The sequence below is a fragment of the Barbus barbus genome, assembly GCF_936440315.1.
Source record: "Barbus barbus genome assembly, chromosome: 9".
Taxonomy (NCBI): Eukaryota; Metazoa; Chordata; class Actinopteri; order Cypriniformes; family Cyprinidae; genus Barbus; species Barbus barbus.
Genome location: NC_136737.1, coordinates 20,640,434 through 20,666,435, shown reverse-complemented (window position 1 = coordinate 20,666,435; position 26,002 = coordinate 20,640,434). Strand labels below are relative to the sequence as shown.

At 36.2% G+C, this 26,002-nt stretch overlaps 1 protein-coding gene across 3 annotated transcripts; it reads left to right on the top strand.

Annotated features, from left to right (window-relative positions):
- Positions 1–1,734: 1,734 nt before the first annotated feature.
- Positions 1,735–22,886, top strand: hyal2b (hyaluronidase 2b). 3 transcript variants are annotated; one of them, XM_079424942.1, is made up of 9 exons: positions 1,735–1,842; positions 3,283–3,513; positions 3,621–3,747; positions 5,546–5,674; positions 6,984–7,096; positions 7,222–7,321; positions 10,875–11,862; positions 17,431–17,520; positions 20,584–22,886. In XM_079424942.1, exons 7-9 carry the CDS (start codon positions 10,882–10,884, stop codon positions 20,968–20,970), a joined length of 1,458 nt encoding a protein of 485 aa, XP_079281068.1. In that variant the 5' UTR covers positions 1,735–1,842; positions 3,283–3,513; positions 3,621–3,747; positions 5,546–5,674; positions 6,984–7,096; positions 7,222–7,321; positions 10,875–10,881; the 3' UTR covers positions 20,971–22,886. The 3 variants fall into 3 exon arrangements, with proteins under 3 accessions (XP_079281068.1, XP_079281069.1, XP_079281070.1); XM_079424943.1 differs by lacking the exon at positions 6,984–7,096; XM_079424944.1 differs by lacking the exons at positions 1,735–1,842; positions 3,283–3,513; positions 3,621–3,747; ... (1 more) ...; positions 6,984–7,096; positions 7,222–7,321 and adding an exon at positions 9,953–10,187.
- The last annotated feature ends 3,116 nt before the right edge of the window (positions 22,887–26,002 follow it).

Genomic DNA, 26,002 nt, shown 5'->3' with positions numbered 1-26,002 from the left:
CTGACTTATTGTGAACTAAATCAATTGACAATAAGTCAGACTAACTGAAATAAACCTAGCTTATTTGGTAAGCTTGATTTATGAAACAGGCCCCAGAGGTGTTCAGCTGGGATCAGGACTTGGTTTCTGCAGACCAGTCAAGTTCTTCCACACTGACTGAATCAATCATGTCTTTTTGAACCGTGTCTTATACACAGAGACACTGTCATGTTAGAATAGAAAAGGGTTCTGTCCAAACTGTTGCTATAACATTAGAAGCACACAATTCCCTAGAATATCATTATATGCTTCAACATTAAGATTTGTACTCATAGAAATTACTAAAGTAGTCAAACATGTTCATTAGAAAGGGGTGACCCAATACTTTTGGAAATATAGTGTAGTTTATATTAATTTTATTTCAGTTATAGGCCTAGTTATTTTAGTAAATCAAGAAATGTTGCTTTGTCAACTAGCTAAAATAAAATGTATTTCAAAATATTTTGCTTATTTATTTTAGTTCAATCAACAAAAATGTTTTTTTTTAATGGTTTAGTTATCCATAACCCTGCACACGGTTTCAGATATTATTTTTAATCGCTTGCAGAACACAATACTCTAGTATTTAATTTGGAACACAGCTGTTGAGAGTGTGTGCAGGGCTGATCCATCAACGCCAATTGGTCCTCTACTTAATCGTTTTCAGATGATTCTCAATAATTGAAACCTCACACTCTTAAAAATGCTGGGTTATTTCTGTAAACACATTGTTGGGTTATTTGTGCTGGGTCATAATTCTGGGTTGTTTGAGGTATTGTAAACACACAGTTGGGTTGCTCATGCTGGGCCAAATGGACTGCAAGGGGTTCTTTCACCACTGAACACCTGGCTTGGGTTATTTTTCCTCTTCATTGAATCTTCACTCGCAGCAAGCAGGATTATAAGGTAAATTAATATGATGATATGATTATTCACCTCTATTTTTAATAAACTCTAGTAAGAGCACACTGATTTCACTGTTAATGTGATATTTGATCTGTTGCTGTGCGGGTTAACGTTATTGCGTTATTCTGTGAATGAAGTAGCCGCCTACATTATTTTGTTGACAAAAAAAGGCCTCAATCTCTTTATCGTTATATAAAAGTTGTGTGTGCAAAGTTTTATATTTTAATGCCTCGTGGAAAAGAGATGAAATATCGTTAGGTCAGAAATACAGGGGTAACTTAGTGTCTGTGTAACCTCTATGTATGGCTTCGTAATGTTTTGTCAGAATTAGATCATTTCTTACTAAAATTGATCTTAAGGTTTTTTTTTTGTTGTTTTTCAAGTAAATGTCTGCGACGTGCCAAATCCAACAATAACTTATTTTCGTGCTTTTTTTTTTTTCCTCAGGTAACGTTAGCTGCATTAGCTACCCTTACAGTTAAACCACGGTATTACAGGTATGTAATATTATTCTTAAATATTGTTACCTAAATGTAATGTTGTCTCCAGTATGTAAAGTTAGACTTAATCTCTCATGGTGTTTGAGGTCCTTTTACTCTTCCTCTATTTTAGTGAATGTTTGTGTTGCTTTAATCAGGACACGAGGTTTATCCAGGTTAACAGTAAGCTAGAGAGGCCATGTCATTTGATACTGTTAGAAATAATAATTTGTATTTGAGATTGATGAACAATAGGCAGATCACTGGATTTCCAGGCTGGTATACTATATGGTTTTGCTAGCTTTTAACCCAGTTTTTCATCCTTATTTTACAGAATCTGTTTTGCTTCACAAAAAAAAAAGAGAAATGGTGGAATGGGTCTACAAGCATCCCAGAAATCTTGAAGAAGTTCCCTAGGCTTCTAGAAAAACTTGGCATGGTAAGAGAAAATTTTAGATTTTATAGTTTCATTTACAGAAATTTGAAATGGTTAAATTGTTAGTGGGGTTGTGCAGATAGACAATATAGTGTATATCGCTGAGAGCTGATGTCTTTGTCGATAGTCCAGGTGATATTACAGGAGCTGCCCCACATTTTTTCTGTGAGTGTACACAGCAGCAGCACCTCTGCCCTAAGGTCTTCTACATATTCTTAATAAATTACATTGTTTGTCTCAAGAATCATTAATGTAGGCTGACTAAGTCACACTTCAGCCATGCCATTGTTGTATGGTCTGCCGGCAGGGGCGTAGTTTGCCGGCAGACCCTAATATTAAAATATTTTTAAACTAGCCTACTCATGACCACCTTTACTACAGTTTATCACGTTTTATTGTAGGCTTATTTATTGTGGTAAATTGTCTAACTAGTATAATTTATAATAGATAATTGGCATATACAAAAACTGTGGCATATTGTAGCTATTGTTTCTAAAGGCTGTTGTTTCTCATAACAAATGCAATATAGATGAATAAAAAAAGTAATTATTGGCCTGGTAATGATTAATAGGCTATCCTTATTATAACAAATGCTACAGTTAAGATATGGTACTTTTTCATAAGCGCAAGTACAAGTCAGAATCGAGAGCCGATGGGTTCTAATGATGAGTGATGGAGAAACCTTCAGATATTCCAGTGATGGCACAGATTAAATCATTAAGAGCCTGATGAACTGTTAAGGAGTAAGAACTAAACAATATCAATAAAAGAAAACGTTAAGTTAGATTGACTTCCCATGGCGTGTTGAATTAGAACATTGTCAAACTATAGCCTAAGTGTCTAAATAATATAAAATAAACGATATCCTATGTAAACAAGTAATTGATAACTAGCCTATTCCTTTATTGCAGTTACGCAATTAACCAACTTTACATGTGAGGTGGATAGCACAAAAGACCATTTTACAAAAATAAACATGCAAGTAAACAAACACAGGGGTGCAAACTCGTCAGGAGTGAAAAAGGTGACAAACTAAACTCCACTCCACCCCCACCCCGGTCGAGACTGAGGAGCATTTTTGCAAAGGGTAGCTTACAATCTTCATAGCGATCGCAACAGCAGCCTCACGCCAAACAAAACAAACAAAAAAACAGCAGCCTCACACGGTAATCACCATTTAAACTGGAACACCATAATTTACAGCAGATATAAATGCATTCCGTCCAAAAATGGACAGTTGCCTGCAGCGTCTAAAAGTTAGGCTTCAGAATCAGGAGTGAGATTGGTTGGATGAGGGAAAGAACATTAAGGTAAGCCAATCAGAGGCAGAGTAGGGCGGGTCCTTTCCTTTGCCAACAGGGGAAAAAACGCTACAGGTGACGTGACAGATGACTCGCAGATACGACTACGAACCCCCCCTTTCTTTTTTTTTTTTTTTTACAGATATACACGATTCACGTGAATTACCTATTTCAAGGTGAAAACGGCGAATTTTGCCGAAAGTTGACAAGTTTGCACACCTGCAAACAAATAAACAAACCTTAAGAGGGAGCATGACCACATGTCCACTTCAACCCCCCCAATGTTCAAACCAAAACTAGGCCCTTGTCTGCCGGTGTCATTTTGTTTCTGATCCAATCTATTTAAATCCAATCCGATCCACGCTATTTAAAGGTATTTCCAAGCTATTTTCCTAAGATTTTCACAGGAAAAGTGTTTCAATGTGTCGTTTTGATTGAGATCAGTTTCACAGCTTACACTGGATTATTCTTATGGTTTAGATGCTAAAAGGGAGAGTGCTTTCAAAGTCCTGCCCACTCTGCTTCCCCTCAATATTCAAGAACGGAGGAAAGGTCTTCAGACCCACAACCACAGAATCCTGAAAGTCATTCATTTGACATACAACCTGTAAGTTGTGTTTTTATTTTTCTACTCTATACACAGTACTGCGCAACAGTTTTAGGCCACTAGTATTTTCAACAGTTAAAAATGGTTTTAAGTCAGTTATTTCTATCTTTTTGCTGTAGTGTCAGTAGGAAATATCAGTTTACTTTTCCAAACATTCATTTTGCCATTGATTTTAATAATCCAGTGTCTGACAACAGGCAGTGCTCCACACAGAGATCTGATCTGATCATCATCCAGTCTGTCTGGAATGACATGAAGAAACTGAGACAGACTAAATCCAAAAGAACTGTGGCAACATCTCCAAGATGCTTCAAGAAATCTCCTTGCAAAGCTACAGTATGTTAAAAGTTTTAGACACTTGTGAAAAAATGCTGTAAAATGAGGATGCTGTCAAAAATAATGTCATAAATAGATTTCCTTTATCAATTAACTTCTATTAACTTAATTAAATCAACATTTAGTGTGAGCATCCTTTAAATTTAAAGCATCTTTTGCCCTCGGTGCACTTGAGCAGAGGTTCTCCATTGCAGGGAGGTTTCTTGAAGCATTTGAGACGTTGCCACAGTTCTTCTGGATTTGTGTTGCGTTAAGGTTGGGTTATTTGTTTCAACCCAGCATTTTTAGAGTGCAGGCTCATTAGGCAACAGCGTTCATGTATCTCAAATATTTAGCCATGCGAGCAGAAAAGTTCCAAACTCTCAGTTGTGCCGTAAATGTTCCTCAAGCCTATAAATTGTGCTTTATGGCAAGTTTGTAACATAAAATAAACATCCCCCAAATGCCTCCTTTTTTTTTTTTTCTCCATAATGGGATTGTTTAGAAAAATTCACGTAGCCCTTTTCAATGACGTGTCCTTGTGTACCGTGAACGTTCTCCCGGCATTGACGCACAACAGCCTGATTCTTGCTGTGCCAAGCGTCCATGTCCTGCTGGTGGCAGTGACCTTCCTTCCCTTTCGAACAGTGACTGTCCTGACCAACAGAGTCACGGGCCCCCGGAGAAGAACAGGGGGAAATATGTGTACTCATCCCGTTCACTGACACAGGAAACAACTCAGGGAAAGTGTGTGTGACTTTACAGGAGTAGTTCACCCAGAAATTCACATTTGCTGAAGATCTACTCATTTTTAGGCCATCCAAGCTGTAGATGAGTTTGTTTCTTCTTCAGAACAGATTTGGAGAAATGTAGGATTATATCACTTGCTCACCAATGTGTCCTCTGCAGTGAATGGGTGCCGTCAGAATGAGAGTCCAAACAGCTGATCATAACAACACAATAATCCACACCACTCCAGGCCATCAATAACCATCCTGTGAAGGGAAAAGCTACGTGTTTATAAGAAACGAATCCATCATTAAGTGTTTGTTCACATACTTGCCTTGGGTTTATTTTAGTTAAGTTGACTGAAACATATCCTTTCCTTTCGTGAAGCAGAAAAGCAGTTATTTAGCCGAGTGTTCAGGCTGCTCTTCCCCATACTAAAATAGGACAATAAATATTTGGAATGAATAAATATTATTTAATTAATATTACAAAAATATTACTATATATTTAACTAATTATTATTATTAACATTTTAAATTATATATATATTTAAAATGTTGATGATAATAATTAGTTCACTATTCCTTTAAGGAACTAAAAAAGACCAATGCTTTTTGTGTGTCAGTTTCTGTCAGAACAGCATGCGTGCTTATAATCAGATTTCAGTGTTTTCCTATCCATTTTTCAATAAAGCTCCATGTTATTGCTGAGCTCAAGGGTTTTAAGGATTCATTCTCTTGTTTTTTACTTACAGGTCTCTGTTCTTTGCTTTCTCTGAAAACCCCCCCGAAAGCCGCTCCTGAGTCAGCAGAGAAGAGGAAATGAGAAAGGGATGGAGAGCAGTTCAGCTGTGTTTACTGGCTTCATCGCTCAGACATTGGAGGTCAGTTATCGATCTTCTGATTAGTGAAGACAGAGCTGATTGATTGTTACTCAGGGATTCATCACTCTAAACAAGCCTTTCAAACTCAACTGACGTCCCTGTTTAAACCATGAGCCAAAATTTGTTTTGGAGTTTTTGTGCTATGGACATGAATTATAATTCAAATTGTGTGGCTTGTCAGTTTGTTTTTTAACTTTCAATTTTCTCAGCAGCTTTTTACTGACCTAGGCACCATAATAACCACAAAGCAATCAATGGAAATGTAGCTTTGTATGGTATTTAAGGAAAATGTCAATAGTGTTGCAATGTATGCACAAACCAACCAAATTTCTGTTGGCAAAACCAGGTGACCAACTTGAACCCGTTGCGAAATCTGCATGGGAAAATCCTTTGCTCGCATGTAAAATTCTGGATTGTGTAATTACTATTGAAATGGCTAGATTTAGCCAGTGAAAATTCATTGAACATTGGTAAATATGATTGCACTTTAAAGCCCTTTATTTTTTGATACAGTTGTGATACAATAGTGGTCTTGGACATATAATATACTGACACCTATTGGTGTGGATGCTTAAAGTTTTTGCTTTAATAATTCATATGATTGTCAAATTAATTGACATATGATATCTATGAGGGACCAAGCCATTTCATTCCATTTTTACATTTATCATATAATTTTATCTATTATTTTAGTATAATTTCTATAATAGTACTATTAATTTTAATATTTTCCGTTTTAATTTGTTAGTTTAGCTGTTTTGTTGTTTCAATTGTTTTAATAACCAAATAAACTTTTTTTTTTAATTTTTTATTTCAGTTTTAGTCATTTTAGTTAGAAATGCCTTTGCAACTAACTATTAGGGCCCTGCATCTCACCTGGTTGCCCGTTAACGGCAACATTAACCAGAGTTGCCCCATGTATCATCAGCCTAAAGGTCTGTGTTCCTAAACAAATGATACAATAGTAGTTTTGGACTTATAATATACTGACACCTACTGGTGTGGATGCATGACATTTTTGCTTCAATAATTTAGTCACATGATCTCCATGAGGGACTCCCCACTAAAAATAAGCTTTATTTTTTTACATTTATCACACACTTATATGCACAGTGGCACATATTTTATCAGTATTTATATCCCCTGGGAATGAAATTCAAGCGTTACTAGTGCCATATTTTAAGTACTATTAATTTCTTTAGCTATAAAACCTTTTAATTAACATTCTCGCCTCTATCTCTGCCACCATCTCTAGTTTCATTACTTTCGCAATGATTTATTAGTTTATTATACCTTAAGTTCTGCGCAGAGGTGGGAGTCTTCTACATCACCCTGGCAACCAGAACTGGGATCTGCATGGGGTCTCCCGCAGGGGCTGATCTGAGATCAGACTAAACCACTCAAATCCAATCCTCAATCACAGTAAGATCAAAAGTCTGGCCGAGCTCCTGGGGCTGGTAAGGGGTGGGTGAGATGGGCAGGAATGTGTAGGAGGTACAGGGGTGTGGTCTCTCCCAGATCAAAACTGTGAGTCTCTCTTAAAGCAGCTGTGCATTCAGTGACAGGCGAGCTGAAGCAGGTGCACATCTACATATAGAGACAACTGAGGACGTCTGTCTGCTGGGAGAGAGATAACCTTTCAACACAGTAAGTAGAAGCTTTCATTTGAAGTGGCATGAGAAAGAAAGTGTTAATTTGAAAAGTTTTCTGAAGTAAAATATGTTAAATATTAATATGTTGTGTTTAAAGCTACATTTAAAAATATAACGAATGCAGTGTACTATAGTAATATAGACAATGTGGAAAAAAACATGGTGTGTACATATAACATTTTTTAGTTCTGTCATATACGCACCATGATGTTTTTTCAAAAAAATATCCTTTTTTTCATAGAATGCAAAAGAAATTCAGTAGATTGTCCAGGCTGCTCTTTTCCTTACAATTAAAGTAAATGGGGACTGAAGCTTTGAGGTCTGAAAGAAATACTATAGGACTAAAAGTAGTCCATATGGCTCGCGCTTGAAGTCTTTTGAGGTCATATGATAATTTTGCGTGAGAGAGAAAAAAAAAACTCAATTTAAGTCTCTTTCATGTTTCCCTTCACCATAGCTGTGAAATCCCAAATGTGCTTGGGTATTTTTTCAACATTTTGCGCAAAGTTTAACATCGATGACGTTAAAGCTATCACATGGCTTCAAAAGACTTGAAAATATAGTGCAAAATTGCATGGACTACTTTTTATGTAGTTTAGACCTCAACATCTCCAGTGCCTATTCAATTTCATTGTATACTGTAGAAAATATTGTCCAATCCCATTTTTGAGTGAACTGTTACTTCAAGGAATGACCAGAGTTATTTTAGTACCATTACTACTATTGTAGTATTTATTAATATTTTGGATTTTTCATTTTATTTAAAGTTAGTCATTTTATTTTTAAAATGTTTTAGTTAATAATTCTTAATTCAGTTTTAGTCATTTTAGCTAAGCAAATTGTGAAATTTTGCTTTCTCAACTAACTTGAATAAAATACGTTTTTTTTATATTATTTCTTTTAACAATTTCATTCATTTCAATTCTCATAATTTTTTTTTTTAAAAATCCACAGTTTTAATTAATGATAAAAACAGTGGTCATGACACTTCCGAAGATGTGAGAAAGAATTTGAACATTAAGGGACAAACACCTGTCAAAGTCAGATGGAGTTTTTTCACGTTTTTACCTCCCGTAATTAGACATTAGTGGTGAAAATCACTCGCAACTGTGCGATCTGTCCTCTGTTTATAAGAGGCTGTAAGGCTCTTACAGTCCTTTATTAGTACAAGATGTGTTTTAGTATTGAGGTATTCCGCCTGGAGCGGGGACTCGTCCGGAATGTCTGCCTCCTGCTGCGGACAGAAGCAAACATACACACTGCTTTCGTCATTTGAGGGAGAAATGCACTCTTACTACTCACCAAAGCATATTTTCAATTCTAGATGAAGTATCGAAACTATCTTGATTCCATTTTCATGACATCTGCCCTTCAAAGCCATCATCAAAGGTGACCCCTTTGGCCTGCAGCTGTGGGTGGTTTTCCTTCTGTTCGCCCCCTTCCACTTTTCCACTAATGTAGACCTCAGACCTCCTATAGCACTGACCGCAGCATGTCATTACACCCATCTTCACTGTAACCCATGGAAACGAGGTCTTTCCTGGAGGCCATTATGTTCTATAGTCATCCTATAGGGATTCATAGTTTGAGCCTGAATGAGCTTTTGTTCTTGAAACATTAGCAACCGTAAAGAGCAAGTGGGTTAGTCGGTTACTCATGGTGAAATGTTTGCATGCAGAGGATGGTGATATATTATGAGGTGCCAAGTTTGTCACATCCATCTGTGTGGATTCATTCACAAATACATCATCAGTTTCAGGTGAGTCAGCACACAGGATGGCCCCAATGCCACAGGAAACTGCTTTTCCCTGCAGTCAGCTGACTTCCTGTCTGTCAAAGGTTGATGCCACTAACAATATGATGTGTAATGTCATTTTTGGCTTATTTTAGTTTAATGTATTGTTTTAAAAGTTAATGTTTTTAATTTAAGCTCTAAAAAAGTTTGTAGTTATTTTAAAGCCTACTGACTCGACTGTATTTAAGCTTTTCCAGAGTAGTCTAATAAAATCAATTAAGAGTTTGTTAATGTAATTAAATAAGTACCATGCTATCACCATGATTCCTGTTCAGAAACATGCTATTAACATGTTTAAAAAAAAAAAAAAAAAAACATAGCATACTATAATGTTACCGTGCTCAAAAACAACTATAGTATTAGGCTTAGGCTACCTCAGTACTTTTTCTGGTCAGTCTTTAGTCATGCTGTAGTTTTACCACATAACGTGGAAAATAATAAACCGAGCAAAGGAAAGAAAAGGCAGAAAAGAGAATGTCATTCTCCGAATGATTTCGGAGTGAAATGTGATGTGTATATATAATGGCTCTGGACTCCTGCAGGTCTCTCAGTTCGGTTCAGTGGAAACGCTTCTTCGTTCCCAGCGGAGAAATTCGGACTAAACCAACTCGCCTTGTAGGGGGGATAGGGGCAAATGTAAGAGAACTACTCTGCTTTTACACCCACAAGTAACGACTTCAGGACTTTATATAGACTTAAACTGTAATATTATGTCGTAGTACATCGAGTGGTCTCACAAATTAACGTTACAGAATGGCAAATTGCGTCTTATATACGAAGTCGCACCCTTCTATCCACAACTACATTTGTCAATCTGAGGGCCGAAATCGGCACACATTCAATCACTGATCCAGATGAACCAGCTGGGGCACCAGCGCTACTCACTGAACGCGAACGGGGCGTTTCAACAACGTGGAAACAATGATTAATAGATTGTTTTGAAATAGCGATTCGGAATTTATGGTTATGAGGTGTTGGCATCCGCCGGATGGATGTGTGGAGGCTACGTGGTAGTTTATGAGTGATCGGACCGGTGTGCTGGACGGGTTCAGTCTGATCTATACAGGTCTGCGTTTCCTCTAACAGATTACAGTTAGTTTGTGTAACTGTTTCTAGAATGTGAAGCGGGAGCGGCTTTGTAACATACAACACTGAACCATGATCCGAATAGTATGTTTGAAACAAAGTTGAAACGTTCTGTGGAATGTTCAAAATATGAGTGCTTATTGTTTGTGTTCTTTTGTTCTATTTCGAATGCCAGAACTGCGTTCTAATAATACTAAGGGCATGAGTTCGATTCCCAGCGATCTCAAATATATTATAGAAGCATTTGACAAAAGTTTGGTCAATCCCTGAATGTAAATGTTCTCATTTATTTGTGTATGTTGATAATGTTACAATGAATTGATGACTATTTTAATGCTTGCAAGTGGGTGTTTGTATTAATAGTCATATTTCCTTCCTTTTTAAAAGTTCCTTCCATACCTTTTTTTACTTTTAAACTTGTAACTCATCTGGTAGAACATGGTTCTAAAAAAGTCAAGGTCATGGGTTCGATTCCATGAAATGTGTTCTTTAAATATACAGTGAATCTTTATCATGAAATTGTTCAAATTTCATAATTGTATTTGTTCTAATATATGTATAATGTACCAATGAACTAACTGCACATGAAACAATGTTTTAACGTTCTTTAGAACACTCAAAATGAGTTTGAAATTGTATTAATTTAAGTGGTTTGCTGTATTCTTAGGTCTGAAATGAAAAACATCACAGGTCTCTTTGGGGCGACCCGACCTCAGTGGGTCTCCTGGCTGCGACTCTTGTTTCTGATGCTCTTTTGGATCTGTTTAAAAGCACAGGAGTTAAAAAACACTAGATGGCCGCTGTATTCCGGCAAGCCGTTGCTTTTGGCCTGGAACGCCCCTACAGAAGACTGTCGACCTCGACATGACGTCACCTTCCAGTTGGATCAGTTCCAAATAGTGGCGTCACCAAACGAGGGCTTCACCAAGCAAAATCTCACCATCTTCTATCACAACCGTTTGGGTTTGTACCCGTATTTTGAGTCAGACGGCACTCCAGTCAACGGCGGCCTACCGCAGGTCGGCAGTCTCACGCAACACCTAGAATGGATGCCGGAAGGGCTCAAGAAATACATTAAGGACTCGACAGTGAAAGGTCTCGCTGTGATCGATTGGGAAGAGTGGAGGCCCCTCTGGATACGTAACTGGGGCACTAAAGACATTTACCGCGATCGTTCGCGACGGTTAGTCGCTGAGAAAAACCCAACTTGGCCTCAAGATCAAGTGGCCAAAGTGGCCCAGCAGGAGTTCGAGCTTTCTGCACGTAAGTTCATGTTGGAGACTCTTCGATCGGCCAAGAGCTTACGGCCTCAACAGCTTTGGGGTTTCTACCTCTTTCCTGATTGTTACAATCACAATTACAAAAATAAGAGCTACACGGGACACTGTCCGGATGTGGAGGTGAAAAGGAACAATGAACTGCAGTGGCTGTGGACAGAGAGTACAGCTCTGTATCCTTCTATATACATGGCAAAAGTGCTGAAGGACCAACTGGCTGGACGCCAGTTCGTACGGAACCGGGTCAAGGAAGGCATGAGGTTGGCATCTGTTGGGAACGGGTCAGCTAGGCCTGTGTTTATCTACACGCGACCCACTTACCAAAACAATCCTCCAGCTTCTAACGGCAACCCGCTTGAACTCCTGCTGCTGACAGAGGTGAGATTTTCGTAAGATGACGCTTGGTGTGGCAGTGTTTAATTTTCCTCAAAAAGAGTGGTAACCAGTCTGGGCGCTTATTTGTTGAAGTTGACCTGAACCATAAGTTGTTGTGCACAGCATATTGGTATCGTGTTAGTTATTGGGCTATACTAGAGTTATATTGATATTGGATATTTAATTGTTGCTTATGGTTATTTGCTTTATTTTTACATTTAGATTACCTTTTACTTCATCTAATGCTCACTGAAAGTTAATCTTTTAAAAAATATTTATTAATTTAATAATGCTGGTGAATGTAATATTTAGCAGATCTCCGAATAAATATCAATTTTTATCCTTTATATTATAATTGTGAGGACTAAACTTGTGGTATTTAAAATAATGGATTTTAATTTTCAGTTCATTTATTTTATTTAAGATCAAATAGTTTGTGTAATTTGGTTATTTATTGGTTATGGTCCATAACTTGAAAATAATTATTGTCCAGAATATAACTATCTGCCAGAAATGTTATATTACATGTATATACCATTTGTGACCCTGGACCACAAAACCAGTCTTAAGTCGCTGGGGTATATTTGTAGCAATAGCCAAAAATACATTGTATGGGTTAAAATGTATTGATTTTTCTTTTATGCCAAAAATCATTAGGATATTAAGTAACAATCATGTTACATGAAGATATTTTGTACATTTCCTACCGTAAAAATATAAACAGTTCATTTTTGTTTAGTAATATGTGTTGCTAAGGACTTCATTTGGACAAATTTAAAGGCGATTTTCTCAATATTTAGATTTTTTTTGCACCCTCAGATTCCAGATTTTCAAATAGTTGCATCTCCAAAATATTGCCAAATATTGTCCGATCCTAACAAACCACACATCAATAGAAAGCTTATTAAAGGTCAAAATTGACCTTATGACTGATTTTGTGGTCCAGGGTCACACTTTTTGTATGGTTTTTAAAATTTAGGATTAGTTATAATGGAATTTTTTTTTTTTTCTTTTAGTATATTTTCTGTATTAAAGTATTAAACAATAAGCAAGAAACGGTAATAATTAAAATATTACAATCTACAAGTAAATTCAACATTAAAACGTAATATACGGTATGAAAAAATATTCATTTTGAGATTTGCATTTACTTTTTACAATGTTAAATTATAAATGTTTTAAAATATAAAGTGGTTTAAAATGAGCATTAACAATTAAATATATAATTAAAACCTTTTTAATTTTGGCCGATAACCAATATGATCAACCGATATATTGTGTAGCCTTACTAAAATCCCTCATAAAATCTAGTCAATAATAATTTTGCTGAAATTTTAGTCTAAAGGGACACTTTTTGTAGATTCCTGAGGTGAGTAACCTGAGATCAATTCACATGTACAACCTTTTGGACACCAGCCCAGATCTTTATCCACAAAAAATACCAGAGGCAGATCCTGCAGAGGCAAAACCCAAAACTTGAGCTACATTTGTCCAGCTGAACCGATCTTTGTGATGGTCTGTTGGCTTCTGCGACTGTTTGAAGGAAGTTCTTATGTTCTTGAGCTGTTTGTATTTCAGGGCCGGTTGCACCAGCTGTACGTAAGTTCCAACTTAGCCTAGTTTTGACGTAAATGAGCACTAAGTTACAACTTACGCACTACTAAATATTTGTTCATTGCACCATTACACTTAGTTGAAGTGTAACTCTACGTATAAACTAAATATTTACGGAAGCGTCAGGTCAGTAACGGTTGGAATAAAATAGCAGACTGAGTGAACTGCATCAATGTACTCTTCTTTTACCCGACAACCTTCAATCCTTTAGGCATATATGATGCTGCTGACATTTACAATCACGTACATATTAATAGAGAGAACAATATGTGAATAAACGTACTTTGTTGTCTTCAACACCCCATCTACAGCGCGCCTCTGTGCGCTTCGGTCCGTGTTGCGCATGTCAGATGAAATAATAAACAAATGGGTTTTATGTATTTATTGATCCTTATTTATTTCAATTACAGTTTAAGAATGTTATTTACATATAAAATAGCTTACATATAGACTGTTATTAGTGTATTGTTTTTAATGGATATTTGTTTTTACCGTTAGTATACGTGAGGCAAAAGAGGTTAGAATGAAGGATAAATTCAAATTCATAGCATTTAATCAAGTTCTGCTCGCGTATTTGAAGGTTTCTATTGGATGATTTAGGGTAAACGTCATATTATGCGACTACTTTACGGAGAGCTTACGAACTACTAGCTACGTCCTGCCTTACGAACAACTGGTGCAACCAAACAATGCATAGATTTAGTTACAAACTAGCTAGTAGTTACTAAGCCTCTAGTGTGGACTTAACGTTCTAATTTAAGTAAGAACTTACGAATGGCTGGTGCAACCCTACCTACCCAGGACTGCTGTCTCGTGGTGTTTTTTTCCTGTTGAGCAACGTTCAGGTGCAGAGAAATTAAACAGACTGATATATGTCGTGGCTTGTCCTAAATATAGCAATCATACATGCAGAATCATCTCCACTTTCTGGAGACAAAGACTCATCTGTGTTTCTCATCGAGTCTAGATGGCTCTGTAGAGCAAATACCACAATGCCAGCAGAAGCTCGGATGACACGTTAGGTCCTGAGGTTTACCAGATAGGCATCTGATGTTTATGAACACACATTCTTAATGAACCCAGTTCTTAACGAGCAGAGCAGTTAAAGCTCGCTATCCAGGCCAACTCAGAGTCCTAACCTGACACTACTAAATATGAGAAATATGAAAAAAAAAAAAAACACAATGTTGGTCAATTTATTTATATATAAATAGAATAAATAAGCTTTCCACTGATGTAAGGTTTGTTATGATAGGACAATATTTGGCCGAGATACAACTATTTGAAAATCTGGAATCTGAGGGTGCAAAAAAAATCGAAATATTGAGAAAATCACCTTTAAAGTTCTTAGCTATGCATATTACTGATCAAAAATTTACTTTTGATATATTTACGGTAGGAAATTTAAAAAATATCTTCATGGAACATGATCTTTAATTTAATATTCTAATGATTTTTGGCATAAAAGAAAAATCTATAATTTTGACCCAAACAATGTATTGTCTGCTATTGCTACAAAATACACCCAGCGACTTAAGGTCCAGGGTCACACATATATATATATATATATATATATATATATATATATATATATATATATATATATATATATATATATATATATATATATATATATATAAAAAATGAAAAATTTAATTATTTTTATTATTAATATATTATTAGTTATGTATTAATAATATAATATTAATAAAATCATTTATATTACAAATGATAATTTTCAAAGTAATATTTCAACATAAATTATAGCAATAAATTCCTAAAATTACAACTAAATAAAAATTGTTGTAATGTTGTGCCTTAGTGTGAATGCCCCATAACATCTAATCATACCACGCCTAGTTAGCAGACCTTAACTAACTGTTCATGCAGACATCCCCGCAGGTCACATGACACATCTGTGACGTCTGTAGAGTATTTCTGGTCTGTCAGGAGGCTGAAGATCACATAACATCATCTGGACATGTCCATGTTTCGGTGTGATGGTTGTTTGTGTTTGGTCTCCAGATTGCCAGCATGTATGGTGTGTGTGTGAGGGAGTGTTTGTGTGTGTAAGAGAATGACTGAGGTTTGGCATTTGGGGTTCGTCAGACATGTGTGGAGAGTCTGAGCGCTGCCAGGTATAAAAATACAAGCCAAGCCGCTTTTCCAGCACGTCTCTGAGAGAAACGCCACACTCGAGCTATAACACACTCCTTGTGGAAAACATTTCTTGAGACATTGGAGTCTGAATTCGTCACATGACCTGATGAACTAACAGCCTTATGTAAGACCGTGCAGGATTTTTTCATCTGAATAAACTGTGCTGTAAAAGCTTTGCACTAATTACACTTAACGCGAATGAAACCGAATACGTTTTACGACACTCTAAGTTCAACAAATCACCACAACCCTGTGATATATTTTGTTTAATTACATAAAAATGAAAACTCTGGCAGTGTAATTGTAAACACAAATCAGCAAACTGGAATCAGTGAAAATGTTCATTATATACTCATACTCTATTTAAAAAAAAATATAAGACTGAATAAGACTCAATTGATATTTTTGTATATATATATTTTTTTTAATTATGATCATAGTTTTATTTTATAATAAGTCTTATTCTAATTAATAATTAGTAATATAATGATAATAATAATTATTATTGTTTATTATTATTAAATTAATTATAATAGCTAATAATTGATTAGAATAAAAGTGTTATATTATCATAAAATAAAACTGAAGATATTAAATATTAATACTACTAATAAATTGTTGTTGAAATTGTATTTTATTATAAATATAATAACTATTCTAATTAATAATTGTCATTTCATTTTATTTTTATTGCTTATTCTTAAATATTAATACTATTATCATAATTACGTCTTTCTAGTGTTGTCAAACGATTAATCGCATCCAAAATAAGTTTTTGTTTACATGATATACATGTATACTGTGTATATTTATGTATATAAATACAAACGCATGTATATATTAAGAAAAATATTGTTTATATATAAAATATTTGTGTATAATATAAAATGTAAGAATATCAATATGTATATACATTTCAATATTTTCAAAATATATACTGTGTGTGTTTGTATACGTAATAAAGGCACTATAAAAATAAAACATTGTTGTTTATTATTATAAATATACACAGTACACATGTAAACAACTTGTATTTGGGGATGCGATTAATCGCGATTAATGGTTTGACAGCACTATTTTTATAATATAATTATAATTAATAATTGGCATTTTATTGTAATTAATATTCTTATTTTTAGTATTACATGTGGATACTATCATTGCTCAACATTTTAGATTTTATAATGTAATACGTTTTAATTATAATTAATGATTTTATATAATATATATATATATATATATATATATGTATGTATGTAATGGTAAATATGAATTAGAATTAATAATTCATATTTTTATTACAGTAATAAAAAAAACTTTGCCCAAGTAAAATAAGACAGACATAATATAAATGTAATGACAGACACAAAGTAGTTTTCTTGTGATTTGATACACAGTATGTCTGTTATGGAGAAGTCAGTCATGCAGAAAAGTTCGGATTGTTGCAGGAATTGACGTCAGTGTCTGAGGAACGAGAGGTGAAGCAGTTCAACAAAAGCCAAAGAGTGAACGAGTGATTGTCACTAATGTGATGGAAAAGGCTGAAGACTAAGTGTGTGGTCAAGAAAGAGAAGAATGAAGTCTTTGTCGCTCATCACAATGTCACTCGTCACAAATATACAAACGGCAGAACGATTAACAAATGCGCACACATACAAACACAAGAAGCTCAGTGTTTGGTGAGGTGATTATTTCTGAGTTCAGTCACGCATGAAGCGTTATCTAAAACACCTGTTAGCTTCCTGATGGGATCCTCACGTTAGTGCTGATCTGATGATTCTCTCTGTCTGCGTGCAGACGGATCTGGTGTCCACCATCGGTGAGAGCGTGGCGTTGGGTGTAGCGGGCGTCATCCTCTGGGGCGACTCCAACTACGCCAGCAGTCACGTAAGTTTGTGCCCTACTCAGGGAGTCAACTCCCATTACATTAATTGAGGGGTCGAGCGATGTTGGGTTTTTTGTAATGGCAGATGGTGATAAATATTGATTCTACATAAGTAATGGGTCACGTACAATGAGTCTTATTATGACAAAATAAATCCTGACAGGGTGATCAGGACTTAACATGTGGAGGGGTCTTTTATAATCATAATAGGGTTTATGTAGGGATGCACAATATTTCAATACTATAATCTGACATTATTAGTTTTTTTTGTTTGTTAATGTATTGCATATTAATTTCCCCTATTTTTACTTAAAGATTACTTTTGTCATTTTAATGTTCATTTATTCATTTAAAAAACTTAATAGTATTTTTACATTTCTTTCATCATTTGTCAGGCATTGCTCTTATTGTTTGTTTATAGAGCGAGTGAACAAAACAACTGTATTAAATATTTTGCACAATTTTATTTGTAATTTTATATATATATATATATATCACATTATTTTTATTTATATAAATATATAGTCATATTAAATAATTGCAATTTGTATTAATAATAATAATAATAATAAAATTATTAAAATATTAATTTGCATATGTACGCTTAATACATATAAGTCAAAAATAAAAGTATAATACAGTGGGGGAAAATAATTAATTGATCCCCTGCTGATTTTGTACGTTTGCCCACTGACAAAGAAATTATCCGTCTATAGTTTTAATGGTAGGTTTATTTGAACGGTGAGAGACAGAATAACAACAAAAATCAAGAAAAACGCTTTTCAGAAGTTATAAATTAATTTGCATTTGAGTGAAATAAGTATTTGATCCCCTATCAATCAGCAAGATTTCTGGCTCCCAGGTGTCTTTTATACAGGTAAGGAGCTGAGATTAGGAGCACTCTCTTAAAGGGAGTCTCAGTTTGTTACCTGTATAAAAGACAACCTGTCCACAGAAGCAATCAATCAATCAGATTCCAAACTCTCCACCATGGCCAAGACCAAAGAGCTGTCCAAGGATGTCAGGGACAAGACTGTAGACCTACACAAGGCTGGAATGGGCTACAAGACCATCGCCAAGCAGCTTGCTGAGAAGGTGACAACAGGTGGTGCGATTTATTTGCAAATGGAAGAAACCCAAAATAACTGTCAATCTCCCTCGGTGTGGGGCTCCATGCAAGATCTCACCTCGTCGAGTTTCAATGATCATGAGAACGGTGAGGAATCAGCCCAGAACTACACAGGAGGATCTTATCAATGATCTCAAGGCAGCTGGGACCATAGTCACCAAGAAAACAATTGGTAACACACTACGCCGTCAAGGACTGAAATCCTGCAGCGCCTGCAAGGTCCCCTGCTCAAGAAAGCACATGTACAGGCCCGTCTGAAGTTTGCCAATGATTCAGAGGAGAACTGGGTGAAAGTGTTGTGGTCAGATGAGACCAAAATCCAGCTCTTTGGCATTAACTCGACTCGTTGGGTTTGGAGGAGGAATGCTGCCTATGACCCCAAGAACACCATCCCCACCATCAAATATGGACGAGGAAACATTATGCTTTGGGGGTGTTTTTCTGCTAAGGGGACAGAACAACTGCACCGCATCAAAGAGACGATGGACGGGGCCATGTACCGTCAGAGCCAGGGCATTGAAAATGGGTCGTGGAGAGGTATTCCAGCATGACAATGACCCAAAACACACGGCCAATGGCACTTTTCCACTGCATAATACGGCACGGTACAGTTCAGTACGGTACAGTTCAGTACGGCACACTTTTGGGGGATTTTCCACTGGGTACGGTACCTGGTACTTTTTAGTACCACCTCGGCCGAGGTTCCAAGCGAGCCATACCATTACTAAAACGTGACGTGTAAACTCTGCTGATCACTGATTGGCTGGAGAGAATCATCTCTGCCTGCGTCATTGAACTTGCGGCATGAGACCCAACAGACCCGTTAAGATTTAAATCGGCACAGCCAGCGAAGGATCAAACGCAACTGTTTTGAATGAGCGCACCTTTTTAAACAACCAAAAATGGCTGTTTCGTTGTCTGTTGAGGAAGTACAGACGTTCTTCTCTTTGATAGCCGAGGAGCGGATCCAGCGAGAGCTTGATGGAGCAACGCGGAATTAAGAAGTTTTTCAGGAGTCACAGCAGTAGAGGCGGCGCAACTATAACGACACGTGAATAATCCCGCCCTCTCTAAAAGCGGTACTAAACTGCAGTGGAAATGCGAACCGAGACCAGTTGTACCACACAGTTGAAGAGCGTCACAAAACAACAAAGGAGTGGCTCAAGAAGAAGCACATTAAGGTCCTGGAGTGGACCTCGTCAGCCTCGAAACCTTAATGACAAAATCGCTCCAGAGATGTGTGCAAACCTGGTGGCCAACTACAAGAAACGTCTGACCTCTGTGATTGCCAACAAGGGTTTTGCCACCAAGTACTATTAAGTCATGTTTTGCGAAGAGGTCAAATACTTATTTCACTCATTAAAATGCAAATCAATTTATAACTTTTTTGAAATGCATTCTTCTGGATTTTTTTGTTGTTGTTCTGTCTCTCACGGTTCAAATAAACCTACCATTAAAATTACAGACTGATCATTTCTTTGCCAGCAGGCAAACCTACAAAATCAGCAGGGGATCAAATAATTTTTTCCCCACTGTATATAATGCACACAATAATTTGTGTAAAAATTTATATTTTGTGTGTTTTTATTTATTTATGATTATACATATGCATAAATATAAATATTTGTGTAAAAATGTATATTTATGCATATGTATAATCATATGAAAAATATTAAATGGCTATATATCAATCTTATGCAAAATTAAAAAGTATTTTATATATATATATATATATATATATATTCTATCGATTTTGAAACAGACACAAGGAGTGAGTAAGTTCTTTAAAAATGCCAATGTAGATAATCATAAAATAAAAAGTTAAATATTGGACAATTAATTAGTTATTGCGAAAGATATTGGTCTAATTTACAATCTAATGTACAAAAATTCTAAAAGTCGTATTTGATTAATTCTTTAATCTTGTATCTTCCAGGCAGCTTGTTCCAGTCTTAACGAATACCTGCGAGGGCCGTTGGGTCGCTACCTACTTAACGTGACGTCAGCTGCCGAGCAGTGCAGCAGAAACCTCTGCGGATTTCGCGGCCGCTGCCTTCGCAAACAGCCCGACAAGGACACGTACCTGCATCTCAGCCCGAACACCCACAGCATAGAACGGCAGGGAAACACGCTGAAGGTCTCGGGCCAGATGGGAGAAGAAGAGCTGAGTCGTGTGCGCGACGAGTTTCGGTGTCAGTGCTATAACGGCTACGTTGGTGATGACTGCAGCCAGAGGGATGCTGGGAATAGAGCCGCGCTCATCTGGACCACGTTTTTGCAGGTTTTGCTGCTGCCGCAGCTCTTGATGGGCTTCCTGCACTGAGGAGTTCGGTGGAAGCGGTTTGATGTCGATACGCCGGACTTTCACGTCAAGAGATGTGCAACGTCGGCCTTTTGTTCGCTAGAATTTGAACAGAAATGGAGAATTTGAATGTGCGCGCTAACTCTGTGGACTGTATTTACAGCATATTGGTGGCTCAGTGTGTTTTTGGTTCGAGTGCATCGCCCCCTGCTGCATGGGAGGATGAACTGCGACAGGTGGAATTGCGATTTTTAGCTAGGTTTATGTATGTGCGATTTGAAATTTTATCTTGTCTGTGTGGATTTTTTTATAAAAAGTAATTGATGTGGTGGTTTCCGCTGTCATCCGAGGCCTTTTTTATTTCTTTACTGCCTTTATACCTGCGTAAACCAGTTGTGTCCTTATTTCTGCTGTCACATGACCAGCTCCTTAAAGGGACACATTTTGTTACTTGCAACGCTGCTGCCTCATTAAAGCCTCACTTAGATTGAAACCTGTCTCCTGTATCACATTTCACTCCAAAATTAAAAGAAATTAGAGATTATTTTGCATGAGGAAAATGGAGCCAGTTGTAGGATCATTTAAATTTTTTAGCATCGTTTTTTTATTCATTTTCATGCCAGTTGTGCATTTTCCTCCCAGAAATTCTCATAATACATTTTTTTTAAATTATTCTTAGTTATGCATTTGTTTTCTTATAGTAAAAATCGCAATGATTTACATTTACATTATTATAAATTAGTATACTATAAATTATTCATATTAAATCAGTAATATTAAAATATGCTTGAAACCTGTTTTCCGTGACACATTGTACTCTAAGATTAAAATAAATGAAATTACATTTACAAAAGAAATCACACGTTCCTTGAGGAAAATGAAGCCTGTTTTAGGATTTTATTTTTTAAGTTTTTTTTATAAGTTACACTCCTAGAAATTATTGTAATGCATTTTTTTTTAATTCTCATTTTTCTCAATGTGATTCTCATTATAGTAAATAATTTTATTACAGTAAAAAGAAAACAATGATTTAAATGTAATAATAACACTACAATGACCATATAAAATTACTATAAATTCTTTTATTATACAAAAAATGTGTTTGTTAAATTAATAATTCTAACATTTTAAAGTAAAATTTTGAATTCATCTTTACAGTAATAAGAATAATGATCTAAATGGTCCTATAATTAGGTTTCATTATGCAAAAATATAAGTTTTGTCATTATTTTCTTTTAATTTAGGGTGAAATATGATTTCAGACAAGTTCTTGACAGTTTTCTTAGACCGCTGCTGGATAGTGAGGAATTTTTCTTGTAACTACTTCTGCCAAAAACATGAATGTAAATGTCAAATCAGTGAACTTCGGTTCACACAAGCGAATATGCCTTTTAATTTTTCTGCCTAGGTTCCACAAATCTGTTTTGAGGCAGGATTTCCCCCTTTAATTGCTGAACTTTGCATTTCTGCTCTTTATTTGTGTGGGATAAACTGGAAAGGCTTTATATGTGTGTTTGTAGCATGAGTTTGTGTCATTATGGCAAAAAAGAAAACACCATCATAGATTGGTTTTGTTTTTTTGTTTTCCTGTAGTTACTTCTTGTCATTGTAGTGCCTTTAAAGGCATAGTTCACCTAAAAATTAAAATTCTGTCATTTATGAACTTATCTTCAAACCTGTTTGACTGCTTTCTTGTCTGGACAACAAAGCAAATAATGATAGCAATTTCTCTTTAATTGATTGTGTTGAAGCTTCATTTTTATTTTCATACAATAGAATTTTGATACCAAATTCTGCTTGTTTTGTCCAGATTGATTACGTGAGTTATACAAGATCAATCGTTTTCTGGTTGAATTTTATCAGTTGTTTAGTGACCTCTGTCAAGTGAATTGTTCTGAAATTGTTCGTTTTATATTTTTACAATAAATTTCATATTTAAAAGCAACCTCTTGCTTGTAATTTTGTAGTTTCACAAAGTAACTCCAGTAGAGTCCGAGACCATGTTGAAAAGCTAGGGTTTGTTTTATTTAAACTGGAACTTTTTGCTTCAAACATTGAAAAGTGATGAGACATTATTTAGGAATCTGTTTCTAAATGTCGATTTCCCCTCATCCTCACTAGCTGGTTTACGTTTCCTGTAGTTTTTTCCAGCCCTTGGTTTCTTGATTTGTAGGTCCTGCTCCACTTCTGAGGGGGTAGTCGACTGTGCCAAAGGGAACATTACGGGCTGGCAGCACAGAGAACGCCTTGTGTTATAACTCAAACCAGACATCCAGTCTCCTTTTATTCTCTCCCCCTCTTCTCGGACCCCCAGTGGGGCCTTTGCTCCGGGATCTTCCGTGTGTTTGCTGCTGTGTGTGAATAATACTGGAATCTGTGGCTCATACTGTTGGGAATCGCACTGCAATATGTCCACATGTCTAAGCCTATATGTCATCGGTACGATATTAAACGTGGCTCTGCTGAACAATGGCACTTATTTTTCTCTTTATCTGACTAGAAAAGAAAGTAAAACGATGCCATGGCCTTGTTTTCTGCTGTCGTCAAATTGCTGTCATTGTGAATTTTGTACCATAGTAAAGTAATAGTATCAAATGGTAATTCTTATTTAGCAATAAATGTATTAGTATTAGATGCTGATATATAGATAGACGGACAGATAGACACACAAACAGATAGTTAGACAGACAGACAGATAGATAGACAGACAGACAGAAAGAGATGGATGGATGGATGGATGGATAGATGGATTGTGAGATAGAGAGATAGATAACCATCAAAATAAATAAAATGAACAAAATCTAAAAATGCAGATGCATCTCAAAAAATTAGAATATCATGAAAAAATTACTTTTTTCTTTTAAATTATTTCATAAAGTGAAATTTTCATATATTTTAGATTCATTACATGTAAAGTAAAACATTTCAAAAGTTTTTTTTATTTTAACTTTGATGATTAGAGCTTACAGCTCATGAAAGTCAAAAATCCAGTATGTCAAAATTTTTGAATATTTCCTAAGATCAATCAAAAGAATTTGCAAAACAGAAAAGTTCAAGTTCTTTAAAGTATGTTCATTTATGCACTCAATACTTGGTCGGGGCTCCTTTAGCATCAGTGATGTGTGGCATGGAAGCGATCAGCCTGTGGCTCTGCTGAGGCACTATTGAGCCTTCAGCTCGTCTGGATTGTAGGATCGACTGTTTCTCATCTTTCTCTTGAAAAGATCTCATAGATTCCATATGGGGTTCAGGTCAGGCATGTTGGGTGGCCAATCAAGCACAGTAAAACATGGTCAGCAAAGCACTTGGAAGTGGTTTTGGCACTGTGGGCAGGTGCTAAAGTCCTGCTGGAAAAGGAAATCAGCATCTCCATAAAGCTTGTCAGCAGATGGAAACATAAAGTGCTCCAAACTCTCCTGGTAGATGGCTGCATTGACTTTGGACTTGATAAAGTCCAAATGTAAACTTCAAGGAGCTTGGATTCTGTGCCTCTCCACTCTTCCTCCAGACTCTGGGACCTTAATTTCCAAATGAAATGCAAAATTTACTTTTATCTGAAAAAATGACTTTGGACCACTGAGCAACAGTTCAGTTCTTTTTCTCCACAGCCCAGGTAAGACACTTCTGACGATGTTTCTGGTTCAGAAGTGGCTTAGTAGCCCTTTTCCTGAAGATGTCTGAGCGTGGTGACTCTTGATGCACTGACTCCAGCTTCAGTCCACTCCTTGTGAAGCTCTCAGCTCTCGGCTTTGCTTGACAGTATTCTCAAGCTTGCAGTCATCCCTGTTGCTTGTGCACCTTTTCCTACCCAAATTCTTCCTTCCAGTCAACTTTGCATTTAATATGCTTTGATACAGCACTCTGTAAACAGCCACACCTTTCAGTAATGACCCTCTGTGACTTACCCTCTTTGTGGAGGGTGTCAATGTTCGTCTTCTGGATCATTGCCAAGTCAGCAGTTTTCTCCATTATTGTGGTTTCAAAGAACAAGAGATACCCTGAATTTATACTGTAGAGATGGTCATTAATTGAAACTCAAATGTAAATATTCTAATGTTTTGAGATACTGATTTTTGACTTAATTAGCTGTAAGCTCTAATCATCAAAATTAAAACAAACAAAAAAAAACTTTTGAAGTGTTTTACTTTACATGCAATGAATCTAAAATATATGAAAGTTTCACGTTTTGAAATAAGGTACAAGAAAAAATGAACTTTTTCACCATATTCAAATTTTCTGAGATGCACCTGTATATATCTGGAACATTGGGATCAAGAAACTAAAACACAAAGTAAAGTATCGAACTATAAAATTAAAATATGAATCAGAAGAATATCTCCAGAGTGTCAAAGACACAAAGCAGCAGAGACAGATCCTGACCGAGTACAGGCTCAGTGAGCCCAGACTAGCCATCGAGACCGACAGACACAGAAAGAGCTGGTTACCCAGAGAGCAAAGAGTGTGTGTTCACTGTGAGACAGGAGAGATCGAGACAGAGACACACTTCCTACTTCACTGTTACCAATTTAAATCAATCAGAGACATATATATCAATAAATTCACAAACATCATAAATAACTTTACAGCCATGACTGAAGAGGAACAAATAAAGATCATACTAGGAGAGGGACAGACAGCAGCACTGGCTGCGAGATACGTGTGGACGTGCCACAGCCTGAGAGACAGCAGTGTGTGTGTGTGTGTGTGTGTGTGTGTGTGTGTGTGTGTGTGTGTGTGTTTGTGGACGTGCCACAGCCTGAGAGACAGCAGGTGAACGTGTGTGTGTGTATTATGTCTGACCTCAGTGTGTTTCCCTAATGTCCACCACAGTTACCCTCAGCCTGTGTGTTTATATGTTAAACACTGTGGTATGAAATGTTCACACAAGTTCTTATTTGTTACACTGTTTATTTAAGTTTATATTGTTATAATGTTTTTTATTCTATTATTTTGATATTTTCATTGTTATTGTATTTCTCTATATATATATTTCAAGCTTTGGCAATATTGTATTTTTTACAGTCATGCCAATAAAGCAATATTGAATTGAATT

Coding starts and splice junctions, on each gene's coding strand:
- hyal2b (XM_079424943.1), top strand. CDS start 10,882: ATGAAAAACATCACAGGTCTCTTTGGGGCGACCCGACCTCAGTGGGTC. Junction 11,863..17,430: donor AACTCCTGCTGCTGACAGAG/GTGAGATTTTCG, acceptor GTCTGCGTGCAG/ACGGATCTGGTGTCCACCAT. Junction 17,521..20,583: donor CCAACTACGCCAGCAGTCAC/GTAAGTTTGTGC, acceptor TGTATCTTCCAG/GCAGCTTGTTCCAGTCTTAA.